The 24,356-nt window shown below is 34.5% G+C and overlaps 1 protein-coding gene across 4 annotated transcripts in view; it reads right to left on the reverse strand.

The window, feature by feature from the left end:
- LOC127279000 (uncharacterized) overlaps window positions 1-24,356 on the reverse strand; it is a 163,301-nt gene that overhangs the window by 38,502 nt on the left and 100,443 nt on the right. For all 4 annotated transcript variants that reach the window (XM_051301046.1, XM_051301047.1, XM_051301045.1 and 1 more), the window contains 37 exons: window positions 23,360-24,331; window positions 22,972-23,292; window positions 22,265-22,894; window positions 21,867-22,178; window positions 21,486-21,794; window positions 20,792-21,415; window positions 20,332-20,640; window positions 19,926-20,255; window positions 19,524-19,832; window positions 19,121-19,423; window positions 18,719-19,039; window positions 16,622-16,948; window positions 12,227-12,535; window positions 11,652-11,984; window positions 11,052-11,357; window positions 10,567-10,872; window positions 10,034-10,354; window positions 8,376-8,699; window positions 7,979-8,290; window positions 7,568-7,894; window positions 7,192-7,497; window positions 6,815-7,120; window positions 6,429-6,740; window positions 5,936-6,259; window positions 5,495-5,809; window positions 4,982-5,308; window positions 4,417-4,722; window positions 3,977-4,285; window positions 3,572-3,886; window positions 3,164-3,487; window positions 2,775-3,083; window positions 2,343-2,675; window positions 1,860-2,165; window positions 1,440-1,748; window positions 1,017-1,319; window positions 616-930; window positions 86-397 (listed from right to left, as the gene is read on the reverse strand). In XM_051301046.1, coding sequence (XP_051157003.1) covers window positions 86-397; window positions 616-930; window positions 1,017-1,319; window positions 1,440-1,748; window positions 1,860-2,165; window positions 2,343-2,675; window positions 2,775-3,083; window positions 3,164-3,487; window positions 3,572-3,886; window positions 3,977-4,285; window positions 4,417-4,722; window positions 4,982-5,308; window positions 5,495-5,809; window positions 5,936-6,259; window positions 6,429-6,740; window positions 6,815-7,120; window positions 7,192-7,497; window positions 7,568-7,894; window positions 7,979-8,290; window positions 8,376-8,699; window positions 10,034-10,354; window positions 10,567-10,872; window positions 11,052-11,357; window positions 11,652-11,984; window positions 12,227-12,535; window positions 16,622-16,948; window positions 18,719-19,039; window positions 19,121-19,423; window positions 19,524-19,832; window positions 19,926-20,255; window positions 20,332-20,640; window positions 20,792-21,415; window positions 21,486-21,794; window positions 21,867-22,178; window positions 22,265-22,894; window positions 22,972-23,292; window positions 23,360-24,331 — 12,936 coding nt within the window. The remainder of the gene's footprint in view (window positions 1-85; window positions 398-615; window positions 931-1,016; window positions 1,320-1,439; window positions 1,749-1,859; window positions 2,166-2,342; window positions 2,676-2,774; window positions 3,084-3,163; window positions 3,488-3,571; window positions 3,887-3,976; window positions 4,286-4,416; window positions 4,723-4,981; window positions 5,309-5,494; window positions 5,810-5,935; window positions 6,260-6,428; window positions 6,741-6,814; window positions 7,121-7,191; window positions 7,498-7,567; window positions 7,895-7,978; window positions 8,291-8,375; window positions 8,700-10,033; window positions 10,355-10,566; window positions 10,873-11,051; window positions 11,358-11,651; window positions 11,985-12,226; window positions 12,536-16,621; window positions 16,949-18,718; window positions 19,040-19,120; window positions 19,424-19,523; window positions 19,833-19,925; window positions 20,256-20,331; window positions 20,641-20,791; window positions 21,416-21,485; window positions 21,795-21,866; window positions 22,179-22,264; window positions 22,895-22,971; window positions 23,293-23,359; window positions 24,332-24,356) is intronic.

The following is a 24,356-nucleotide window of genomic DNA, read 5'->3' on the forward strand; positions in this document are numbered from 1 at the left end:
ATATTTTTCAGGTATTTTAAAATAATTTTAAAAATCTCTCTACTATGAAATTGGAGAATTGTAATAATAATTTTACATTCCGTACCGTTATTCAAGAAACATCTCGAAAATGGATCTCCAGTAAATCCGCTCTTACAGAAGCAAACAGGACTGTGATTAATAACTCGACAGTCTGTATTCATTCCGCAAGGTTCTGGACATGGATTAACACATTTTTGATTTACACAAGCTCGTGATGTTGGACAATCGGAACTGACAGTACATTCTGGACGACAAGCTGGTGGACTACCAGTATAGGTGGGTAGACAAGAACAAACTGCTTGACCATTGTTCATTCTACATTCACTATATGGTCCACACGGGGTAGGATTACAAAGATTTGTCGGATTTTCAGCAGCTATAGAAATGTTTAGAAAATATAATAATTATACTCCCATAAAAAAGGGTACAGATCGAAATTGGGATGGCCAAAACGTCTTTATTGATATTTTTCTTTGATTCTCTAGAAAATGTGGAAAAAATTATTGAAAAAATAAAGCTGCAACAACGAAAAAGAATTTTTGGCCAACCCAGTGCATAATTCTGGATGAAAAAAAAAAAAAATTAATATCTTACGAGTATCAGGCATTGGTATACAAATTCGTAAAGCATCTCCCGTAAAGCCTTGAATACAAGTGCAAACTGGAGAATGATTTATGGCTTGACAAATAGCATTCTGACCACACGTTCCAGGACACGGATCTTGACACTTGGATCTAGTACAAGCTAAATTTGCCGAACAATCAGAATCTATTACACATTCGGGTCTGCATCCTTCATAAGGATTTCCAATATAATCTGTCAAACAAGAACAAGACCCAGCTAATCCTGATTCTCTACAAATGGCATTTGTACCACATGGTGTTGGTGTACAGGGTTTAGATTCTTGATCTGTTTAAAGTAAAAGTAAATTACAGGGAAATGTTAATTGCGCTGATAATAATTTCTTCAATATAAAATATCGAATAAAAACTCACTTATAATAGGGGTACATCGAGTGAAAGGATCTCCAGTAAATCCTGTATTACATAAGCACATTGGAGTATGACTAAAAACTCGACATTCTGTGTTTGAACCACATGAACCTGGACATGGATCTGCGCATTTTCTGTTAATACAAGCTTCTCTAGAGCTACACTCACTGTTACTAACGCATTCTGGTGAGTCTACAATATTTGGTAAATTAGCGCAAGATGGTAAACCGTTTTTAACTTGGCATTGAGATTGTAAACCACATGGCGATGGATTACATGGATCACTAGGTCTAACAGTAATGTCGGCTGTAAATTTCATTAATTCATTAATGCATTGTATCATTAGGAAAACAATTTTTGTACTTTTTTTTATCTTTTTTGAAAATTTTCTTTTCTTAAAATATCAATATTGTAAAAATAGCTTACTTGTTGGTGTTATGCAAGCTTGGAATGGATTTCCGGTTAAGCCTTGACGACAACTACATATTGGATTGTGATTTACTACTGTGCATTCGGCACTTAAGCCACATGAGCCTAAACAAGGATTTACACATTTTTGATTGATACATGCAGTCGCGGTAGAACAGTCGGAAGATACGACACATTCAGGGCGACACAATGGTGGACTTCCTGTGAAACCTTCAATGCATTTACATACAGAAATGCCATTAATAGCTTGACAGTGACTGTTGGGACCACAAGGTGATGGGGAACACGGTGTCGTTAAAACATCAGCTAATAAAAGGGAAATTTGTCATTAATATCACACATTTTATTTTAAAGCAAAGTACGCTTTTTTATTTAATCAAAATATGAATAAAAATATTCTTTTGCATTTTTTAATACCTGGTCGCTGGGAACAAAGAACAAAAGCATTTCCTTCAGTGCCGGAAGGACATGTACATATTGGCAAATGATTTATTGTTGAACATTGTGCATTTTGTCCACAAGTTCCAATACAAGGATCAGCACATTTCATTCGAATGCAAGCTTGATTTAGTGGACATTCGTCATTGGCAACACATTCTGGACGACATCCACTGTAAGGGTCTCCTCTAAATTCGAATAAACAAGAACAAATTCCATCACGACAAACAGTGTTTGGTCCACACGGCGAAGGATTGCATGCGTCATTAACAGAGGTATCAGTAACTATAAGGGAAGCATAATATTTTCAATTTTAAAAATATTCTTTCTAAAAGTGACGAGATATTAAAGCAAATGAAAATATATTTCTTTCACAGAAAAAAACTAGAAAAATAAATGTAAATTATTCTCATTTGTTTCGAGTATTCCATTAAAAAATAAATGAGATTTTATTTCTCTTACTGATTGCAGAATTCATAAGACACATGGTAAATGCATCGCCGGTATATCCTTCAGGACATACACAATTGGCAGCGTGGTTAACTACACTACATCTGGCTTCGACGCCACATGCTCCAGGGCATGGATCTCTGCATTTTTCTCTGATACAAGCTTGATTCAATGGACATTCCGAGTTTATAGTACATTCCGGTCGGCAGTTTGGTGGTATACCAATATAATTGATGTCACATGAACATGATGGATTTCCTCCAGTATCACGACAAAGGGAATTTGGTCCACAAGGTGATGGAAGACAAGGATTTGTTGGTTTCGTAATTTGTGGATCCATTGGGCCTAGAGTGATTTTAGGTACAAAAAATCCATTAATCCACCTTTTAAGTGAATTTGAATACTAAATTAAATGAACAAAACAATAAAACGTTTTTTACTAACTTTGTATTGCAAAACAAAATGTGAATGGATCTCCAGTGAAACCGGATTTACATCCACATATCGGATTGTGATTTATAACTCTGCAATCTGCATTCATGCCACAAGTGGCAGAACACGGATTGACGCATTTTTGATTGATGCACGCTTGCGAAAGAGAACATTCGGAATTTACTACACACTCTGGTCTACATCCAGGCGGTGTTCCAATAAATTTAGGAAGACATGAACATACAGCATTTCCAGAATTTTCTCGACAAATACTATTTGGTCCACATGGTGAAGGCTGACAGGGATTAACAGCTGCTACTACTGAGGAGAGGAAAATTTAATTAGGAAAGACTTACCTACAATGTATGATAAATTTTTATAATTGGAACTTTCGTAAATACCTGGCGCTCGTTCTTCAATACAATAACGGAATGGGTCTCCTGTAAATCCAGGATTACATGTGCATGTTGGAGAGTGATTTATAACTTGACAAACAGAATTTTGTCCACAAGTACCAGGGCAAGGGTCTTGACATTTAGATCTCACACAAGCTCTACTTGGAATGCAGTCGGTACTTAATACACATTCGGGACGACAACCTTCATATGGATCTCCAATATAATCTGGTAAACAAGAGCAAGAACCTGCACCATTTCTTTCCTTACAAATGGCATTACTACCACATGGTGATGGGACACATGGTTGCGACAAATAAATTGGTATTTCTAGAAAGAATTAAATATGTTTTCATGTTCTTTTTAAATTGAAACCAACATTCTGATTAAGAATAGTTTGGTTAAAATGCTTACGTTGTTGAGCGTTACATTGAGTGAATGGATCTCCTGTGAATTCAGCAACACAGGTACAAATTGGAGTGTGTGTGATAACGTTACAAACAGCATTAGCTCCACAAGTTCCAATGCAGGGATCTTTGCATTTCTGATTGATGCATGCAAGTTTGTTTAAACATTCGTCATTACTGATACATTCTGGTTTGCAATATGGTGGAGAGCCAATAAATTCTGGCATACATGAGCACGACGGTGTATTATTAATTACTCGACATTGTGAATTTGGACCACATGGTGATGGTTGACATGGGTCTTGAACTGGTTGTTCAATTGCTGTAATATTATTTATTTTTAGATATATTTTTTTAATCGTGCTGCAAATAAAAAAATTGTAACTGCAAAAATTTTCTAGCAAATTCTTACGCATTGGTATGCATCTGATGAATGGATTGCCAGTCATTCTTTCAGGACAACTACAGATGGGATTATGACTGACCACTTGGCATAATGCAGAAATACCGCATGATCCAACACATGGATTGCTACATTTTTGATTAATACAAGCATCCATTGGAGGGCAATCAGTACTGACAATGCATTCTGCTCTACAAGTTGGTGGAGTACCGATAAAGCCAGAAAGACATGAACAGACACCCTGTCCATTTATTTCTCGACATTGACTATTAGGACCACATGGTGAAGGGTTACATGGTTGAACGGTAACTACGGGATCTATTTAAATATCAAAATAATTTTATATGTTTCAAACTATTAGTCAATAAATTTTTGTAACTTATAAATTTCATAATAAGAATTTTTTAGCCTAAACACATAAATTGTTAAAATACACAATTTGTTGATACCTCTAATTGGTGAGCAGGAGACAAAAGCATTTCCTACCATGCCTGTTGGACAAGTACACATTGGAATATGATTATAAACGTTACATAAGGCATTTTGACTACAAGTTCCAGGACAAGGATCAATGCATCTATTTCGAAGACATGCTCTATTTTGCGGACAGTCGGTATTTAGGACACACTCTGGTCGACAACCAGAAAACGGATCTCCGAAATAATTTGCTTGACAGGCACAAGTATCATTGTCACAAATGGCATTAGGTCCACAAGGCGATTGACTACATGGATCCACTGGTCTTTCTTGTATGGCTATAATTGTTTGAACATTTTTTTGTAGTATTTTGTAGGCTTTTTAAAAACAATTTTTGGATTACATTTTGGTCTTTGTGTTTGCAAATAAAAAATAACTGCTGTTTTTTAAATAATAAAAAACTTCTTCACCTACATTAATGTCATTAAAAACAGAAGATGTTTTTTATTTTAAAATTCAAAGGCCTGAAAGTAATCTAGAAGTTGTTTAAAAATATTTAAAGTGTTGTACAAAAATGGAAAAAGCATGACATCTTACGTGTAACAGGTTGCAAGATACAGTTGGTAAATGGGTCCCCAGTATATCCTTCTAGACAAGTGCAAATTGGCACATGATTATTTACTAAACACTGAGCTAAGATTCCACAGGAACCAGGACAAGGATCTCTACATTTTTCTCGTATACATGCTTGATTACTTAAACAATCAGAGTTTATAGAACACTCAGGTCGACAGTTTGGAGGACTTCCGATGTAAGATTGTAAACAAGAGCAGGATGGTATGTCTCCGATTGGTCTGCATTCCGAAAATGGTCCACAGGGAGATGATAAACAAGGGTTTTGCACAACAGACGGTGTGACAGGTTCTGTGTTTAAATTTGGGAAAATAAAAAATTAAACTTAAATATATCACTTACAAAAAAAGTTAGTTTTTTGATTTTTTTAAGATGAATTAATGATCATGTAATGAATGACGTTACCAAATGGAACAATAATGGAAGTGAAGAAAGAAATTTTGTTCTCATTAGTACATTTTCTTTTTTTAAACTTACTTTGAACAGGGAAACATCTAATGAATGGATCTCCAGTGAATCCATTTTCACAAGAGCAAATTGGACTGTGGTTTCTTATTGTACAAACGGCATTTCTTCCACAAGTATTGGTACATGGATTGTTACATTTTAAATTTATGCAAGCTCTATCCATTGGACATTCTGAACTAATTGTACATTCAGGACGGCAAGATGGTGGACTTCCGGAATATTGTGGTTGGCAACTACAAACTGCTTGTCCGTTATTGTTTCGACATAAACTATTAGCGCCACAAGGTGTTGGATTACAAGGATCTGTTTGGTCTTCTGTTATCACTATGAAAATGATAAATATTTTGGTAATAAAATTGACTGATTTAAAATTATTAAGTAATTAACTAAACTAATAAGTTTAGTTAATTACTTGGATACTTGATAATAATAATTTTGGCACATGATTACCAGATTGTGGAACAGGTGAACAGAGACGAAATGGATCTCCAGAAAATCCGGTTCGGCATGCACACTGAGGTAAATGATTGGCAATGTAACAATCAGCATTTTGAGCACAAGTACCAGGACATGGGTTTCGACATTTTGATCGTATGCACGCCAAATTTGAAGGACAATCGGAACTTATGGTACACTCTGGTCGACATCCTTCATAAGGATTTCCTAAATAGTCTGATAGACATGAACAGGATCCTACATTTCCTTGTTCTTTACAAACGGCATTTGCACCACAAGGGGATGGTGTGCAGGGGGATACATTTTCAACAGGTATTTCTAGGAAAACGGTATAAATTGATTATTTTGCATACAAATTTTTGTTTCTATAATTTTTTAAGTGTCGATGGCAGAGATTTTCAGTAATTTCTGCCACCTGCACTTTGAAACGTTATTTGTAATAATTTTTTGCTTCAAATACTCTAGCGTAAAAAAAGGGTTGACTTACGTTGCTCGAAAGTGCATTGCATAAAAGGATCTCCAGTGTATGACGCAGGGCACATGCACATGACAGAGTGACTGACAACTCTACATTCTGCATTCGTACCACAAGATCCGGGACAAGGATCACTGCATTTTTGATTGATACATGCTTGTTGACTTGGACACTCACTATTACTGACACATTCTGGCCTACAATTTGGTGGCGATCCTAAAAATCCTGCCAAACAGGCACATGATGGCGCGTCATTCACAACATTACATTGGGAATTAGCTCCACAAGGTGAAGGTTGACATGGATTTATGTTTGGTCTTACAGCTGAAAAGGGAAAGGCGCAATTAAGAGCCTGACAAATATTATTTAAATAAATTGAATAGCTAATTATTTCTTACGTATCACTTCACAGACAGAAAACGGAGAACCAGATAGTCCATCAGGACAACTGCAGATGGGATTATGATTGACAACTTGGCATTGTGCACGTAAGCCACAAGATCCTTCGCATGGATTAATGCATCTTTGGTTACTGCATGCTTGATCTTTCGGACAATCTGAACTAACAACACATTCTGGTCTACAGGAAGGAGGACTTCCAATGTAACCAGTAACACAAGTACAAACCGCTTGATTATTAATTGGTCGACATCGACTATTTGGTCCACAAGGTGATGGATTACAAGGATCAGCTTGAATTGGATCTACAATATAATTCGTTGTTAATTTGATTTCTTGTTAAACTGAAATCAAATTTTTTTTAACTTGGACGTACCTCTTTGAGGAGAACACATTAGAAAAGCATTTCCTGACATGCCAGATGGACAAGTGCACATTGGAACGTGATTAAAAACGTTACAAAGGGCATTTTTGCCACAAGTGCCAAGGCACGGATCTACGCATCTGTTTCGAAGACATGCTCTGATTTGTGGACAGTCGGTATTTAGAACACATTCTGGCCGACAACCAGTGTAAGGATCTCCTGTATAATCTGTTTGACAGCTACAAATACCGTCGTTACATAGAGCGTTTGTTCCACAAGGGGATGGATTACAAGGATCTGATATCACGGGTTCTTTTGCTAAAACGGTAAATACTGTTATTATTCTGTCTCTTAGAGATTTTCATCAAAGTAAAAAGTAATGTCTTACAAGGTGGTGGTATTGGGAGACAGTTCACGAAAGGATCACCAGTAAAACCTTCAACACAAATGCAAGATGGTACATGATTAAGAACCATGCATTGCGCTGATACTCCACATAAACCTGGGCATGGATCTCTACATTTCTGATTTAAACAAGCTTGATTACTTGGACAATCTGAATTTATAGAACACTCAGGTCTACAATTAGGCGGTGATCCAATATATGAAGGCAAACATGTACAAGCTGGTAAACTATTCACATCGCGACATTCTGAAAATGGTCCACAAGGCGTGGGTAAACATGGATTTTGAGAAATTGGATCTGCTATTGGTTCTGAAAGATAATTTTTATGTAAAAATTAGTTTTTAAGTTTGTAAATATTGTTTAATTTTTTGTAGAAACAAGAAGGCATCTTACTTGGCAAAACAAAACATATTGTGAGAGGATCTCCCGTAAATCCGGCTTTACAAGTGCACATGGGACTGTGATTTAAAACCCTACAGTCTGTCGCTATACCACAGGAAGCTGGACATGGATTTATACATTTTTGATTAACACATGCTCTGTCTAGAGAACATTCAGTGCTTACAACACATTCAGGTCGACATCCAGGTGGACTGCCAGAGTAGCCTGGCAAACATGAGCAAACGCTTTGTTCGTTTACATTTCGACATTGACTGTAAGGGCCACAAGGAGAACGAGAACATGGATCTACTTTGTCAGCTACGACTAAAACATTATTTTCAAAATTCGGAATAAAATTTCAGAATTTCTACCAGAAACGTTAATTTTCTTTTTCTTAATAATTAATTACCAGGTTGTTTTGATGGACTGCATTGTCGGAATGGGTCTCCAGTAAAACCAGAAATACAATTGCACGAGGGAATGTGACTTATTACTTGACATTCAGCGTTTAGTCCACATGTACCAGGACATGGATCCTGACATTTGGATCTTATACAAGCTAAATTTTGTGTACAATCTGAATTAACTGTACATTCAGGTCGACATCCTTCATAGGGATTTCCTATATATTCTGGTAAACAAGTGCATGAACCAGCACCATTTTGTTCTCTACATTGAGCATTCGAACCACAAGGTGATGGTGTACATGGTGTTCGATTTTCAACGACGACAGCTGTTGATATAATATTTACTATTTTAAATTTTTTGGATAATTTAACTAGTATCAGAAAAAATTATACAGTAGCAGCATTTGGTGTGGTACTTTCATTCTTTTATTACAAGTAGAATAACTTTTTACATTCGCCGTGATAAATCCGGTGTGGTTTTTTAAAACTGATTGAAGTTCCCTGAAATTTTTTGGAAAAATGCCATCTCCTATTATCGACATAAACCAACTGGTACTGACTCGATGGAATAAATATCGCTCTTGGATCCATGTTAAGGATTTTCCAATTTAAGAATTAGTCTAATAGTGTCTACGAGTCTTTAACTAATAAGGGCAGAAGATTATCTTTTCTTTTATAATTATTTAAAAATAAAAAAGTTAGAGAATAATATTGCAAATTTGAAGCAATTACATTTGTGGTAAATATAATTTTTGTGCCCATGCATATTTTTGTATGAATTTACATGATCTTCTAGACTTCGGTATTTCAGAAATAAAAAACTTTTTCTGAAAAATATCAGTATTCTAAAAATAATATTGGAAAATGCGTGCACAGAAAATTAAAAGGCATTAAAATAAGCTTCAACGCTTATTATTTTAATCCAAAATGTTGCTTATTTTAATACCAAAATGGATTAAAATAAGCAAAATTGGATTAAAATAATAAAGCGTTGCAGCTTATTTTAATGCCTTTTAATTTTCTGTGTGTTTACTAATTTCACATCATTTTATCATATCCATGTCGTTTCTTTCAATAGATGGAGGTGCCCTTATTTCTGAAAATTTCTGAGATTCTCAATCAGCCTAAAGTTGTTCTCTAGTATCTGAATACATATTCTGCATAAAGAGATGATGTACTCAGTGAAAAACTAATTCAACAAGAAAAAAAAACAACTTATCAAAAAAGATTAAGAGTAAATAATTTCATAAAAAAGTTGAGTTTGAAAGTACCACATTATTAAACCCGATTCTATATTTATTCATTCTTTTTAAAATCCGTATCCAAACAAAATGGAAGTTCAAAGTTTAATTTTGTTCCGTTTCGAATTAGAAACGTAAGGAATTTCAAATGGCAAAACTGCACGCGGAAGTTATTTTGGCTTCGAAATTTTTGAGAAACAAAATTGGAAGCTTAACTTTTTTTCTGTTCTATAACGAAATAAAATAAATTTTAAGTTCACCCTAACAGAAATAAAATAGAATTAATCTATTCGATTTTGCTTAAATTAAGTTCCCTGATTCTAGATCACTTTTCTTGTTTGAGTCTCGTCATTCCATGTAGTTTATTTAAGGATTTTAAAAAGAAGGATAAACTCTATGAATAAACAAGATTATCTTACGTTGTTCAAGGATACACTGTGTAAATGGATCACCAGTATATCCAGCTCTGCAAACGCACATTGGTGTATGACTCACAACACGACACTCTGTATTTGAACCACACGATTGAATACAAGGATCGGTACATTTACGGTTCGTGCACGCTTGTTGACTAGGACATTCACTATTGCTAGTGCACTCGGGTCTACAATTTGGAGGTGAACCTAGAAATTCTGGTAGACAAGAGCACGAGGGCGCATTATTCGAAACTCTACACTGGGAGTTTTGACCGCAAGGTGATGGCATACACGGATTTCCAGTCTCTTGAGGTTCATCATTGGCTAAAAGAATAATTAAAGTATGGCACCTTCTTTCAAATTCGATTCCAATTAGGAATTCTTTTATAATCATTCTCCAAAACCTATTTGTCAGAATTTCCATTTGACAAAATTTAATAAAATTGTCATTTAATTTCAAATTAAATTTAGTCAAATGGAAATACGGTAAATTCAATTGAAGAGAAGATTCTTGTAATTTGAGAGAATATTCTTACGGATTGGGTAACATTGGACAAACGGATCACCGGTGTTTTCTGGTAGGCAACTGCAAATTGGATTATGGGAGATAACTTGACATTGTGTTCTAATTCCACAAGTTCCAGGACAGGGATTTATACATTTTTGATTGCTGCATGCAAGGTCACGTGGACAGTCAGAACTAAGGGTACATTCAGGTCTACATGTAGGTGGAATTCCTTGGAAACCCGGCACGCAGGAGCAAACTGGTTGTTCATTAACGACTCTACATTGACTGTTGGGTCCACACGGTGATGGATTGCATGGATTTGTCGAAATGGGTTCTAAAAAAAATTTCATATTTATTACAGAAGGAGAAAACTTAACGATTTGCATTTATGATTTGAAAACATAATTCATTATATTATTTTGTAATAAATTAAAAATCGGAAAAATTTATCAAAATATTCAAAAAGCAGTAGTGGAATTAGTTCGCTATAGAGGTAAATTTGTAATTACACACCTTTTAATATTGAGCACATGACAAATGCATTTCCTGTCATTCCCGGTGGGCAGTTGCACATCGCTATATGATTATAAACCGTACATTGGGCATTTTGGGCACACATTCCAGGACATGGGTCGGTACACTTGTTTCGAATACATGACAGATTTAAACTACAATCTATGTTGAGAACACATTCTGGTCGGCACATGCTGTACGGGTCTCCTTTGTAATCGGGTAAACATGTGCAAATTCCATTATTACACTGGGAATTTGCTCCGCAGGGGGATGGATTACAAGGATCTGTTGTGATTTCGTTTCTTGCTGTAAATATTCATTGCATTGATTTATCATTGTGATCATGAGTATGATTGTGTTTTGTAGCAATGAGAAAGTAGTGGTGAAAAATTCATTAATTTTTATGAAGTAATTCTATTTTTATCTTTTTTTAGTTATCCAATCCGTTAAGTATCGATGGCAAAAATTTTACCAGCAAAATCTTTGTCATTGAAACTTAAGGGCTTGAAAATGAAAAGAATTGATGGCAAATAATATTAAGGGATAATTTTGACTGAAGTGCGATATGATGCAAGTGTTGTGATAAATTAAGAATCTTACGTGGCTGTGTTGGCAGAGGTTGACAATTGCTAAATGGATTTCCAGTGTAACCCTGAGGACATGAACAGGCCGGGGTGTGGTTATTAATGTTACAAATGGCACCAATGCCACATGAACCTGAGCATGGGTCTCTGCATTTTTGCATAATACATGCTCTATCACTTGGACAATCAGAGTTTATGGTACACTCTGGTCTGCAGTTGGGTGGGCTTCCAAAGTAGTTGGGCAAACATGAACAGGAAGGTATACCTCCATTATTTTGACATTGAGCATTTAATCCACATGGAGAAGGTACGCATGGGTTTAATATTTGTGTTGGGTCTATCACGGGCTCTGTAAAATTGACAACATATTTTTTAGAGAAATTTCAAGAATTACACATGAATTCCACAGTAAGCATTTTTTTGCTATGCAAATTTTTCAAGCGCAGTGAAAGCAAAAAAAAATGTTTCATTTCATAAATTCAGTGTGCTCATAGGTAAGAAGTACTTTTTTCTGTTTTGGTTTTGGACTGACAACATTTAGACTGTACGATATAGAGTAAATTAAATTCGCAATTAAAATAATTATCTTACTTGGTATAGGGAAACATCTGGTGAAAGGGTCTCCTGTGTTATCTGGTTTGCAGGCACAAATGGGACTATGGTTTACAACTCGGCAAATTGTATTTAGACCGCAAAGGCCAATACATGGGTCAGCGCACTTTTGATTTATACAAGCTCTATTAGTGGCACATTCGGAACTGATAACACATTCGGGACGACATCCAGGTGGACTTCCTAAATATGTAGGAAGACAACTGCACACTGCCTGTTTATTAACAATTCGGCATTGACTATTTGGTCCACATGGTGTAGGTTCACAGGGATCATCGTTTTCAATAGCTGTAATTAATGTATTAAATGCTAGCTGCTTTCATGTAATAATTACTGAGGTAATTGTTTTATTAAATCCCTTTTTTATATGTAATTCTAATTGCAGTTGAAAATATAAATTTCTTTTGTGATGATATTTATTTTAACACTCAAAGCTGTAATAAAAATTGTGAAAAAATGTAAAATTTCGTGCGATGTTAAAAAATCACAATTGAATTAATGAATTAAATTAGCTGCAATGAGATATATTGCCAAATGAATAGCTTTAGAAAGTTAGGCAATTTACTCACAATTTTCTGAATGTAGAAAATTAGCCTAACTGTTCGAAAATTGATTTATTTGGCAGAAATAATTTCTATTTAACACCATGTGACTGTTAGACCTCGTATTTACGATAATATTAATTTCTCCACGGGATATCTTGTATAACACTGAATGGACTGAACTGAAATTTAAGAAGAAGTTTCAAATATGATCAAGGTGGTTAATGACATGTGAAAGTGTTGATTTTTCGTCGAAATTAACTTTTTTGAAAAATTGTTAGAAAAGGGACATTTTTTCTAACAATTGGACAATTTTTTAAAAAAATATCAACACTTTCGCGCATCACTGCCCATTCTTATTTTAGTCCTTTCTATAGAGTTTCAACAAAACTCATTCAGTATTTTACGAAAATTTTTGACAAGAAATTAAAATTACAGTGAACAATTGACCGCAATGTCACATGCTGTTAATGAGATACTATGTATTACTATGAATATTAAAATATATAGTGAAATATGAAAATTTCGAAACTGAAAACATATTTTTATCAAAATATTAATCAAATAACATGAATTATTAAAATAAATGGAAAGTAATTTTTAAATAATAATTTTATATTTGTTAGCTACACAACTTACTTTGAAATTATAGATATTTCATTATCATACAAATTTTAAACGTAAAAAAAAATTCTTAACAAAATTTGAAACATCGATAAATTTAAAAGTTAGATGTAAACATGTAAACATTGTATTTAAATTAAATTAAAAAGCATAAATTTCGATTCTATTTATCATAAGCCATTAACAATATGAATTAATGCTTAATAATACGATTAATTTGATTTTCAAGCGTATTAATGTATTAAAATATGTATTAATAAAATGAAACTATCCATACTGAAAAAAATTATTTATTTGGTTCAGACAACTATTTATTTGATAATATAGTCAAATAAAAAATTATTATGAATCACATTTTTTTTCAATATATGAATTTTTTAAATTATTAAACTTGCAATTATAATTTATTACACGATAAGAAAAATTGTCTATAAAAATTTCACTTTCACTATAATACAGATACTATTGCCTGTATACTGTATATGGACAAAATAAATTCAGCGAATTTTACATAACTTTTCCGGACTGAGTTCTGTAAAATTCATTGAATTTATTTTTATCGAGTAACAAGAAATTTTAAAGAAGTTAATTTTTTTATCGTGGTTCTTAATTTGACAACAATTATATGTGGACGTCCGCATGAAAATGTCCACTTTGTCAATTACAATAAGAATTATTTTTGCGTGAACATTAATGCGAATATAATCCTTATTGTAATCGACAAAGTGGGACCTTTTCATGCGGACGTCCACATATATTTCTTCTTCAGCATCTAAAAATTAATCATTTTTATCAATGCCTTATATATTCTTGTCAAATTAAAATTTTATTCCAATTGTTACTTGAAGCAAGCAATTGTAGTATTTTTGATTAATTTTAATGTTCGTTAATAATAAATCTACACTTTATTTGGCATATTTCGAAAGACTCTTCATCGAATTGTTAAATATAATTGTTTAACAATTATAATGTATAACGATGAATGTGTGAAATTCCAGGAGTTTTTTTTACCTTTCGTTGGAGTAACCTCGCTAATTTAAATTAAACTTGGGAGTATGATATTTATTGAAATCCAAAAACAACCTTTTTTTGATTATAAAAAAAATACACTTTAGAACGACTACACTAAATGAAATGGCTTAAAGTTCAAAATTTTCCTTATCTTTTCTGCTTAATTATCCAAAAAGAAAATTCGAGTATTTGCTAACTTGTTTAAAATTTTAGAAATTGTTTATCTTTTGTTTTACTTTAATCATAGTTGTTACGGCAGCGCAAAACGTTTCTCATTTTTCCAGTTAATGATACCAACATTATGCTTAAATGGCTTAACTCGTTGGTATTTATGACTGGAAAATAAGAAAAGTTGCGCGCAGCCCCAACAGCTGATTAAAATAAAACGATAAACAATTTCTAAAATTTTGAACAAGTTAGCAAGCACCCGAATTTTTTTTTGGATACAAAAGTTGTAAAAATAAGAAAAATTTTGAACTCTAAACCATTTCATTTAGTGTGGTCGTTCAAAAGTGGATTTTTTCAATATTAATTATTCTATCTTTTTAATCAAAAAGTGTTTTTTTTTTTGTCAATAAATATCAAACTTCCAAGTTTCATTTAAATTGGTAAGGTTTCTCCGAAAAATGATGAAAAAAATTCCTGAAATGGCACATGCTTAAATTGACTACTACCCCGACAAAAGTTTCGGATTAATATTCAATCAGTTTTGGTAAGTATTATTCTGAGACAAATTTGATTCCGAGGGAATCAGTTTTTATCCGAATCTAAATTTCTACATAACTAAAACAAATTCTTTCCGGATCATTCCGAATCAACTCGTTTCATTTTAAACCTTAATAGTGTTTCGCAATGGCATAGGGTGCATTTAATTTAAAAAGGATTTTTCTCTCAACTCGGATAGAAACGGAAAAACTGAAAAAATACCAGTTATCCTGAAATGTTGTACTTTCATTTACGCACAAGAAATTGAAAATTCATTACGATAAACGACGTCAGGAAGTAAAATAAAAATTTTTTGTAGCCGTTAGGTGCTGCTCCAGACGGTAAATGTCAGTACTAAGCAAATGTTTATACTCTTCCTATTTTACTTCCTGTCGTTTTATATGTGAATAAATCTTTAATTTCTTGGAGGCAAATGAAAATACACAAACTCAGGACAACTGGTATTTTTTCCGATTTTGACATTTCTGTCCGAATTGGGAGAATAATATTTTTGAAATTAAATGTACCTCATTTTTAAAAGACAACTACTGCTTGCCATTACGGAACACCGTTAATTTTAAACCTTTTGAATCTTGAAATTTTAATGAGTTTGATTCAGAATGAAATTTCACGATTCAAAATCATAATATTAGGTAAAAAGGATAAATTATTGGCTCAGAAACAAATTTCGGAATGTCTCGGAATATTACTTATTAAAAATGATTTAAAAAACCTAAATTTTCGTCAGAATTTTACAAATAAAAAAGAAAATATTTTTTTTTCTATGTATCAAAGTAGGTAAATATCAATGAAAATTGAAAATTATTTAGAAAGGAAGTTTCCCTTGAATGGATATTTGAATCTTATCTAATTTGGACTAGACATTTTGACTAGGAGTTTATGAGTATTTGTATTTAAACAAATATGTTCATACAATGTAATATTTATTTATGACTAGAGCAATTAATACTGTTCTGCTTTCAAATGCATATTCAAAACATTTTCTCCAAAAATTATTATTATTAATTTAGCCATGTATTTTTTATTAAACTATATTAATATTAAAATTAATTTATTGCCAAATAAAGAGTAGATCGTTTAGCGAGATAATTTAACAAAAACCATGACGTAAAAAATATGAACTAATGATGAGCACACAATTGTTAAAAATGTGTGCAAAATTAAATTAAAGGGTTAATTAATACCTTGCTAATGAATTAATAATAATAATATAATTAATACTTAATTCGATGAAATCGAGGCTGTATGCAAATGTGACTAATTGCGGCATGTTATCTTTTCTTTTCTTTGATAGGAATTTTGCGTCAGACTCCCTATACGTAAGCAGGGGATATGGTAGTAATTCGTTAAAGTGCTCAAATTCTACATGTAAGGCTGGTGGCAATTTTTTGTTATGCGGTGTTTTGCGCAATCAATGAATATATATTAATAGTGCGCGAGCATTATTATTAATTTGTTTCTGATGACTTACGAGTTGGTGGCGGGGGTATGCAAATTCGGTATGGGTCTCCTGTAAATCCAGGGATGCACGAGCATCTGGGCAAGTGATTAACAACTTGGCATTGGGCATCTTGACCACAGGTTCCGGGACAGGGATTTTGGCATTTTGATCGGATACAGGCGAGATTAGACATACAGTTCGAATCAACTGTACATTCGGGGCGACATCCTTCATATGGATCTCCAATATAATCAGGTACACATGAACAGGAACCTACTCCATTTTGTTCTTTGCAAACGGTATTGGGACCACAGGGGGATGGCGAACATGGGGTCAACATCTCAGGAGGGTAGATTTCTGCTAGAAATGGGATAGTATTTCAATCATTGGAATTCATCCAAATTTCACAAGCTGACCTTTATTCATTTTTTTTTTTCGCTAATCAAAGGTCACGGCTAAGCAGAAAATATCAATCGCAGAAAAGCCATATATAACGCTGATTTGTTCTTAATTACTAATTCGCAGTTTCGAGATATATATAATAATAAAAATTGCTACGTTGACTGTTGATATGTTGAGTTCTCTGTAAAATTTTCTTTTCCAAATTGAAAACTTTTGTCAAATACATTGACTTGGATCTGAAGCATTTCCACTAAAGATATAAAAATTATTGTTTCAAAAGCATTTGCTATAGAATTTGTAAAACATGATATAAATTTTATAAAATATGCTTTGGAAACAATATTTTTTATAATTTTGGCGGAATTGCCATAATATCCACTAGCATATTTTTCTCAGTGTACAGGATAAATAAATCTTTTAATAATAATCTCTTCAAATTAAATCCTTTTGTACAAGTCATCTTTATTTGATTTTAATTAAAAGTTGCTTCTAATTTTTTTTCTATTAGGAATAATTTATTTTTAATTCCATTCATAATTTTCTTTGAAGTGTTTATTATCTTTCAATAAAATAAGTTTTCAAATGAATACAAATTTAAAAGCGCGAAAAAATAAAAAATTTCTTTATAAAATGAAATTGTACTTGTACCAGTGTAAAAGAATCTTTGTAAAAAAATTTAAAAAAAGAACTTTTTATTAATAAGAAATTTTTAAAGTCAGTTTATTCCTTCATCGCAGTTTATTTATTTTTTTTTTTAAATCAACAGGGTGCCTATTATATTTTTTTTCACAATTTTCTGAGTTTTTCTTGCATTTTTTAAAATATTAAACATAAATTTTGGATAAGCAAAATAACAAGTTTAAAAAAATTTTATGTACAAAATAATTAATTTAAAAAAAATTTACTTGGCAGAATTCTTATTTTACACAGTAATTTCTCTTTTCACAATTTTTTATTTAAAAGAATTCTAATTGTACCAAATTTTAATTTAGCATAATTCTCATTCAAAAGAATTTTGAGTCATTCAAAATTTTAAATATCAGCGAGTTTTTGTCCGAAATTACAAATGGCCAAACAAACAATATTGACCAAAAGATTTTTGCGAAATTTTTTAAATTTACTAATTACAATTACAATATTACTAATCCGAAATATTTTTGTAGATATTTTTTGTTATTTCCAATTTAGGACAAATGAAGATTCGTCGTTTTAAGAATTCTATCAAATAACAATTCGAACAAATAGAAATTCGGACAAATGAAGGTTCGATGAATTGAAAATGCAGACATGTAAAAATTCGAATCACTTAAAATTCTATTGAATGAGAATCATGATAAATAAAAATTCGGGTTAAATTAGTATTCTTTTAAATAAAAACTTGGATAAAAAGAAATTTTGTGAAATAAAAATTCAGTACTTAAAAAATCTGTTAAGTAAAAATTCGTTTAAAAAGAAATTCTGTGAAATGCTAATTCGAGAACTGAAAATTCGACTAAAAAATAATAATATCTAATAAAATTCTTTAAAATAAAAATTGCAATTAATGATTTTTATGGGATAATTATGCGCCCCGATATACATAGTAATCAATTTGGAAAAGAAAAATAGAATCTGTCGATGATCCATCTCTTTGAATGAAAACTTTCGAGATAGGACAGAACTTACCTGAATGGCATGCAAGAAAAGTTTTGACTCATGCAAGATTTTTAAATAACAAGCACTTACCCTTGATGGAAGGTTGGCAGCTGCTGTAAGGATCGCCGCTGAAACCTTCTTCGCACGTACAGACTGCATTGTGATTGACAACGTAACACTGAGAATTAGTACCGCAGCGTCCCACACATGGATCACTGCATTTCTGTTGAAGACACGCGAGATGTGATGGACATTCAGGATTTATTGTGCACTCGGGTCGACAATTTGGTGGGAGTCCAATGTAATTTGGCAGGCAGGAACATGCTGGTCTTTCTCCGCGAACATGACACTCGGCATTGGGACCACAAGGTGATGGTTTACATGGCTCAACACTAGGTTCAGGGGGAAGTTCTGCAAAAAACAAGAAATAAATTTTATTTCAAAAATTTTTGTTTTGATTAAAAGATTAATCTTAAAAGACAAGAAACTCACTCTCGTCTGGATAACATCTAATAAATGGATCGCCAGTGAAGCCGGTAGCACAAGAGCAAATTGGATTGTGTTGAACAGTCATACATTTTGAATTTTGACCACAAGTTCCAGGACAGGGATCTTGACATTTGTTCGCTAGACAAGCTTGTGTCAGAGGACATTCAGCGCTGACAACACACTCGGGTCTGCAATTTGGTGGACTGCCGATAAAGTTCGCTAGGCAAGAACAAACTGGATGTTCGCTGACTACAATACAATTGCTATTTGGTCCGCAAGGCGATGGCGTACATGGGTTTATGAAATCTAGAAACAAATAGAAATATTAATATTTAAAGGCGAAAAGAACAATGTGTAAAATAAATTTTTTTTTTCTAAATATAGATCAATTGAAAGAAATGTTTACCTGGTGTTGCAATTTTTCGACAACCAGTGAAGGGATTTCCAGTTGTTCCTGAAGGACAACTGCACGTTGGAATATGATTGACGACATCACATTCAGCACCAGATCCACAAGTGTTGACGCATGGATTTACACATCTTTGATTAATACATGACTTCATTCGTGGACAATCCGTATTTAATGTGCATTCTGGTCTACAGTTGGAATAGGCATCACCAAAGTAATTAGGCAAACAGGTGCAAATTCCATTATCGCAATTAGCATTTGCTCCACAGGGAGATGGACTACAAGGATTTGGAGGCGGTGGTGGTTCTGCAAAAGAAAAATCAGATTCGATTATTTTCACTGACTCTCTTGTTTGGTATTAAGAAATATTTTATTAGGGAAAATATTGAAAACACTTACCTCTAATTATTGGGGTACAAAGACTGAAAGGATCTCCAGTATAATCAGCCTGACAGAGACAAGTTGGAATGTGATTTTGTACACGACAATCGGTGTTTTGACCACATGATCCATTACAAGGATCTCGGCATTTTTCAGAAATACAAGCTTGATTTGATGGACAATCGGTGTTGACTGAACATTCTGGACGACAATTTGGTGGTGATCCTATATATTCTCGTAAACAAGAACATACAGCCTGTTGTCCATTTTGCCGACACTCCGAATAGAGTCCACAAGGACTTGGTAAACAGGGATTTATAATGTGATCTATCGAAGGAGGTACTTCGCCTAAAAGTATTTAGCAATTTAATAATTTAAAAATTACAAATAATAATGAAAGTATGTTATAACTAAATCAACTTACGAGTTTCGGGATAACATCTTATGAATGGATCTCCCGTCATATCTGTAGGACAATTACACAGTGGATTGTGATTGATAACTCGACAATGGGCTCCAAGACCACATGTTCCAGGACAAGGATCTGTGCATTTAAATTTGTAGCATGCTCGAGTTTGAGGACATTCTGAATTGACTACACATTCAGGTCGGCAATTTGGTGGCGTGCCGATGTAAGAATCCTCACAAGTACACACAGCTTGTCCATTAATTGTTCGACAAATACCATTAGGTCCACAAGGTGAAGGAGCACAAGGTGTTACGTCTGGAGGATCTGAAACAATTTTTTCCAAATTAAATATTACTTTTTCTATCAATGACAAAAAAGTATGTCCGATTCTTCTTTCTAATATTCTTTTTTGTAAATAATATACAGAGTTTTTCACAAATCAAGGAAATGTCAGGAAATTAAAAAAAAATCTTACAATCTATTTGTCGTGAGCATGTGATGAATGGATCCCCAACGAAGCCGGGTAAACAAGTACAGGTTGGAATGTGATTGACAACGGAGCAAAGAGCATCAGTTCCGCAAATTCCAAGACAAGGATCAGCACATTTATTGCGAATGCACGCTTTATTTGTTGGACAATCAGCACTGAGAATGCACTCCGGTTGACAACCCTCGTATGGATTACCGTGATAATCTTCAATGCAAGTGCATGCACCGACATTATCGCGTCTTTGACACACGGCATTTGTTCCACATGGCGATGGTTCGCATGGATTGAGATCTATTGTTTGTCGTATGCACTGAACAAATGGATTGCCTGTAAAGCCAGGTGAGCAGGAGCAACTAACTGCATTATTGATAACTCTACATTCAGCATTCTCTCCACACGATCCAGGACAAGGATCTTGGCATTTTGAATTAATACAAGACATTGTTGATGGACAATCTGGATTTATAACACACTCTGGCCTACAGTTTGGCGGAGTTCCAATGTATGATGGAAGACATGCACATTCACGATTGTTGTTCACATTTCGGCAAAGGGAATTTGGTCCACAAGTTGATGGATTACAGGGATCTGGATTTACATCTGGTGGTTCTGAACAAAAAATAATTAATTTAATTATGCAATTTAATTTTTTTCTTTAGGTAAATGAAAGAAAATTTACCTTCGATTTCCTGGCAACTTCTGAATGGATCTCCCGACTGTCCAGGAAGACAACCACAAATTGGCGAATGATTTATTACTTCACATCGGGCATTTATTCCGCAAGCTCCCAAACATGGATCTGTGCATTTTTTGTTTACACATGCTCTCGTAGGTGGACATTCTGGACTCACTATACATTCAGGTCTACAAGATGGTGGCGTTCCTAAATAACCCTGAAGGCAGGAGCACACTGGATTATTGGCAATATTGCGACAATCGCTGTTTGGACCACAAGGCGATGGTGAGCAAGGATCTTCTCTGATCGGTTCTGAAGCACAAGATTAGAGTTAAAATAAAATAATTTTTTAATTCAAACAGTGATTAGGTTTTACGAAAATACCTTTGGGTTTTGGTCGACAGCTTACGAAAGGATCACCGATGTATTCGTCGAGGCACAAACAAACGGGAATATGATTGATAACATCGCAACGAGCAAATTGGCCACAAACTCCAGGACATGGATCCCGACACTTGAATTTCAAACATGCTTTATCGCGAGGACATTCCGTACTGAGTATGCACTCTGGACGACAACCCTCGTAGGGATTTCCAGAATATTCCGGCTCACATGTACATTCTCCATTGCGACAAATAGCATTTGTACCACAGGGTGAAGGATTGCAGGGATTAAAGTCTTTAACTGCTGGTGTAGCTGAAAGTATAGAAAAATATTTTATATATTACAAATTTTATTTTTTCTCAATAAATTGGTCTTTAATAATAAAAACAAATATTTACTCGCTGGTATAGCTGAACAGGCTTTGAACGGATCTCCCATATAACCGTCCATACAAGTACAAACTGGAATATGATTCAAAACATGGCACTGTGCATTGATGCCACAAGAACCAGCACAAGGATCTTTACATTTTTCATTGATACAAGCCAATTGTCTCGGACATTCCGAACTCAAGACGCATTCAGGTCGACAGTTTGGCGGTGTGCCAATGTAATTGGGCAAGCAGGAACATGCGGGAATTCCAGAAATAACTTGACACTGTGCATTAGGACCACACGGCGATGGAGTGCACGATGGAGGTTTTTCAGTTGTTGAAACTTCTTCAAGCGGGAAACAGAATTTAAATGGATCTCCCGTTAATCCCGAAGGGCACGTACAAATGGGAATATGATTTTTCGTATCACAATTTGCTCTTAAGCCACAAGTATTTGGACATGGATCGGCGCATTTTTTGTTGACACACGCAAGATGAACTGGACATTCTCCATTAGCAACGCATTCTGGTTTACAATTTGGCGGTGAACCGATAAAGTTTGGTAAACATGTGCAAACAGGTTGTTCATTGATTTCTCGACATTTGCTGTTCGGACCACAAGGCGATGGGAAGCAAGGGTTTATTGGGAATTCAACTGTAAACAGAAATTAAACATTAATTTTTATTTTTAATTTTTTAAGATAAAGATTTTTTAATGGATAAGATACGTACCTCTTCCTTGCTCACAAGCAAAGTTTGGATCTCCAATGTGACCAGGTGGACAAGAACATACGGGAAGATGGTCTCGTACATTGCATAAAGATAAGGTGCCACAAGCGCCAGGACAAGGATCGATACACTTAAATCCAACACAAGCCAAATTTATTTGACAATCGCTATTTATTTCACATTCTCGGCGACAACCACTCTGTTGATCGTAAGGATCGCCTATAAATTCTGGAGGACAAACACATGCTCCAGCTCTACTTCTTTCCCGACAGAGTGCGTTAGGTCCACAAGGATTTGGTACGCAGGGATTTGGACGTTCCGTTGCTGTAAAGTTATAAGTTAGTAAATATTTTATTATAATTTAATCATATTTATATTAGTGTCAACTTACAAGGAGGTAGGGGAATTGAGCATCGAATGGTTGCATCACCTTCGTAACCCTCTGGACAGGAACAAATGGGTAAGTGATTGAGTACTGAACATCTTGCCATCTCTCCACAGGCACCGGGACAGGGATTTTTACATTTTTCATTTATACAAGCTGACGATGGAGGACATTCCGAATTATCGGAACACTCAGGTCGGCAATTTGGAGGTCTGCCGATAAAATTAGTCAAACATGAACACGCGGCCTGTCCGTTAATTTCTCGACACTGAGAATTTGGTCCACAAATGTTCGATGTACAAGGATTTTCTCGTGGAGTCGGAGGACTGGGAGTAACAACTTCCTTCTCGCATTTGATGAAAGGATTTCCTGTATATCCGTTCGCGCAACTACAAATTGGATTGTGACTGACGACCAAACATTTTGTATTTTGTCCACAAGATCCTGGACAGGGATCAGCACACTTGTTATTGATGCACGCTTTGTTCTGTGAACATTCCGAGCTGCCTGTACATTCGGGACGACATGAAGGTGGTGCACCTATGTATCCCAGTTGACAGGAGCAAACTGCATGACCATTGAGTGTTCGACAATTGCTGAATGGTCCACAAGGTAAAGCTTCGCATGGATCTGTTGGTGTTTTCGGTTCTTCTATTTCAATCAATACACAGCTACTCAATGCATTTCCTGTGTAGCCCGGAAGACAAGAGCAGGAGGGTGCGTGTTTCGTAACACGGCAGAAGGCATTTTCTCCACAAGCATTAACGCATGGATCGATGCATTTGTTGTTCACGCAAGCCTTACTACGATCACAGTTGGAATTCGTAACACATTCTGGCCTGCAACCTGTATAAGGATCTCCAAAGTATTCGGGCATACAGGTACACGATCCTGCTCCATTTCGTTCATTGCAGACTGCATTTGCACCGCATGGCGATGGACTGCAAGGTGTTCTAGGTTGTTCTGTTGTACTTGGAACTGAAATTAACAACATTCAGTAAAA

The sequence above is a fragment of the Leptopilina boulardi genome, unplaced genomic scaffold, assembly GCF_019393585.1.
Source record: "Leptopilina boulardi isolate dan_hultmark-lab unplaced genomic scaffold, ZJU_Lbou_2.1 LbouV2_213, whole genome shotgun sequence".
NCBI classification, from domain to species: Eukaryota; Metazoa; Arthropoda; class Insecta; order Hymenoptera; family Figitidae; genus Leptopilina; species Leptopilina boulardi.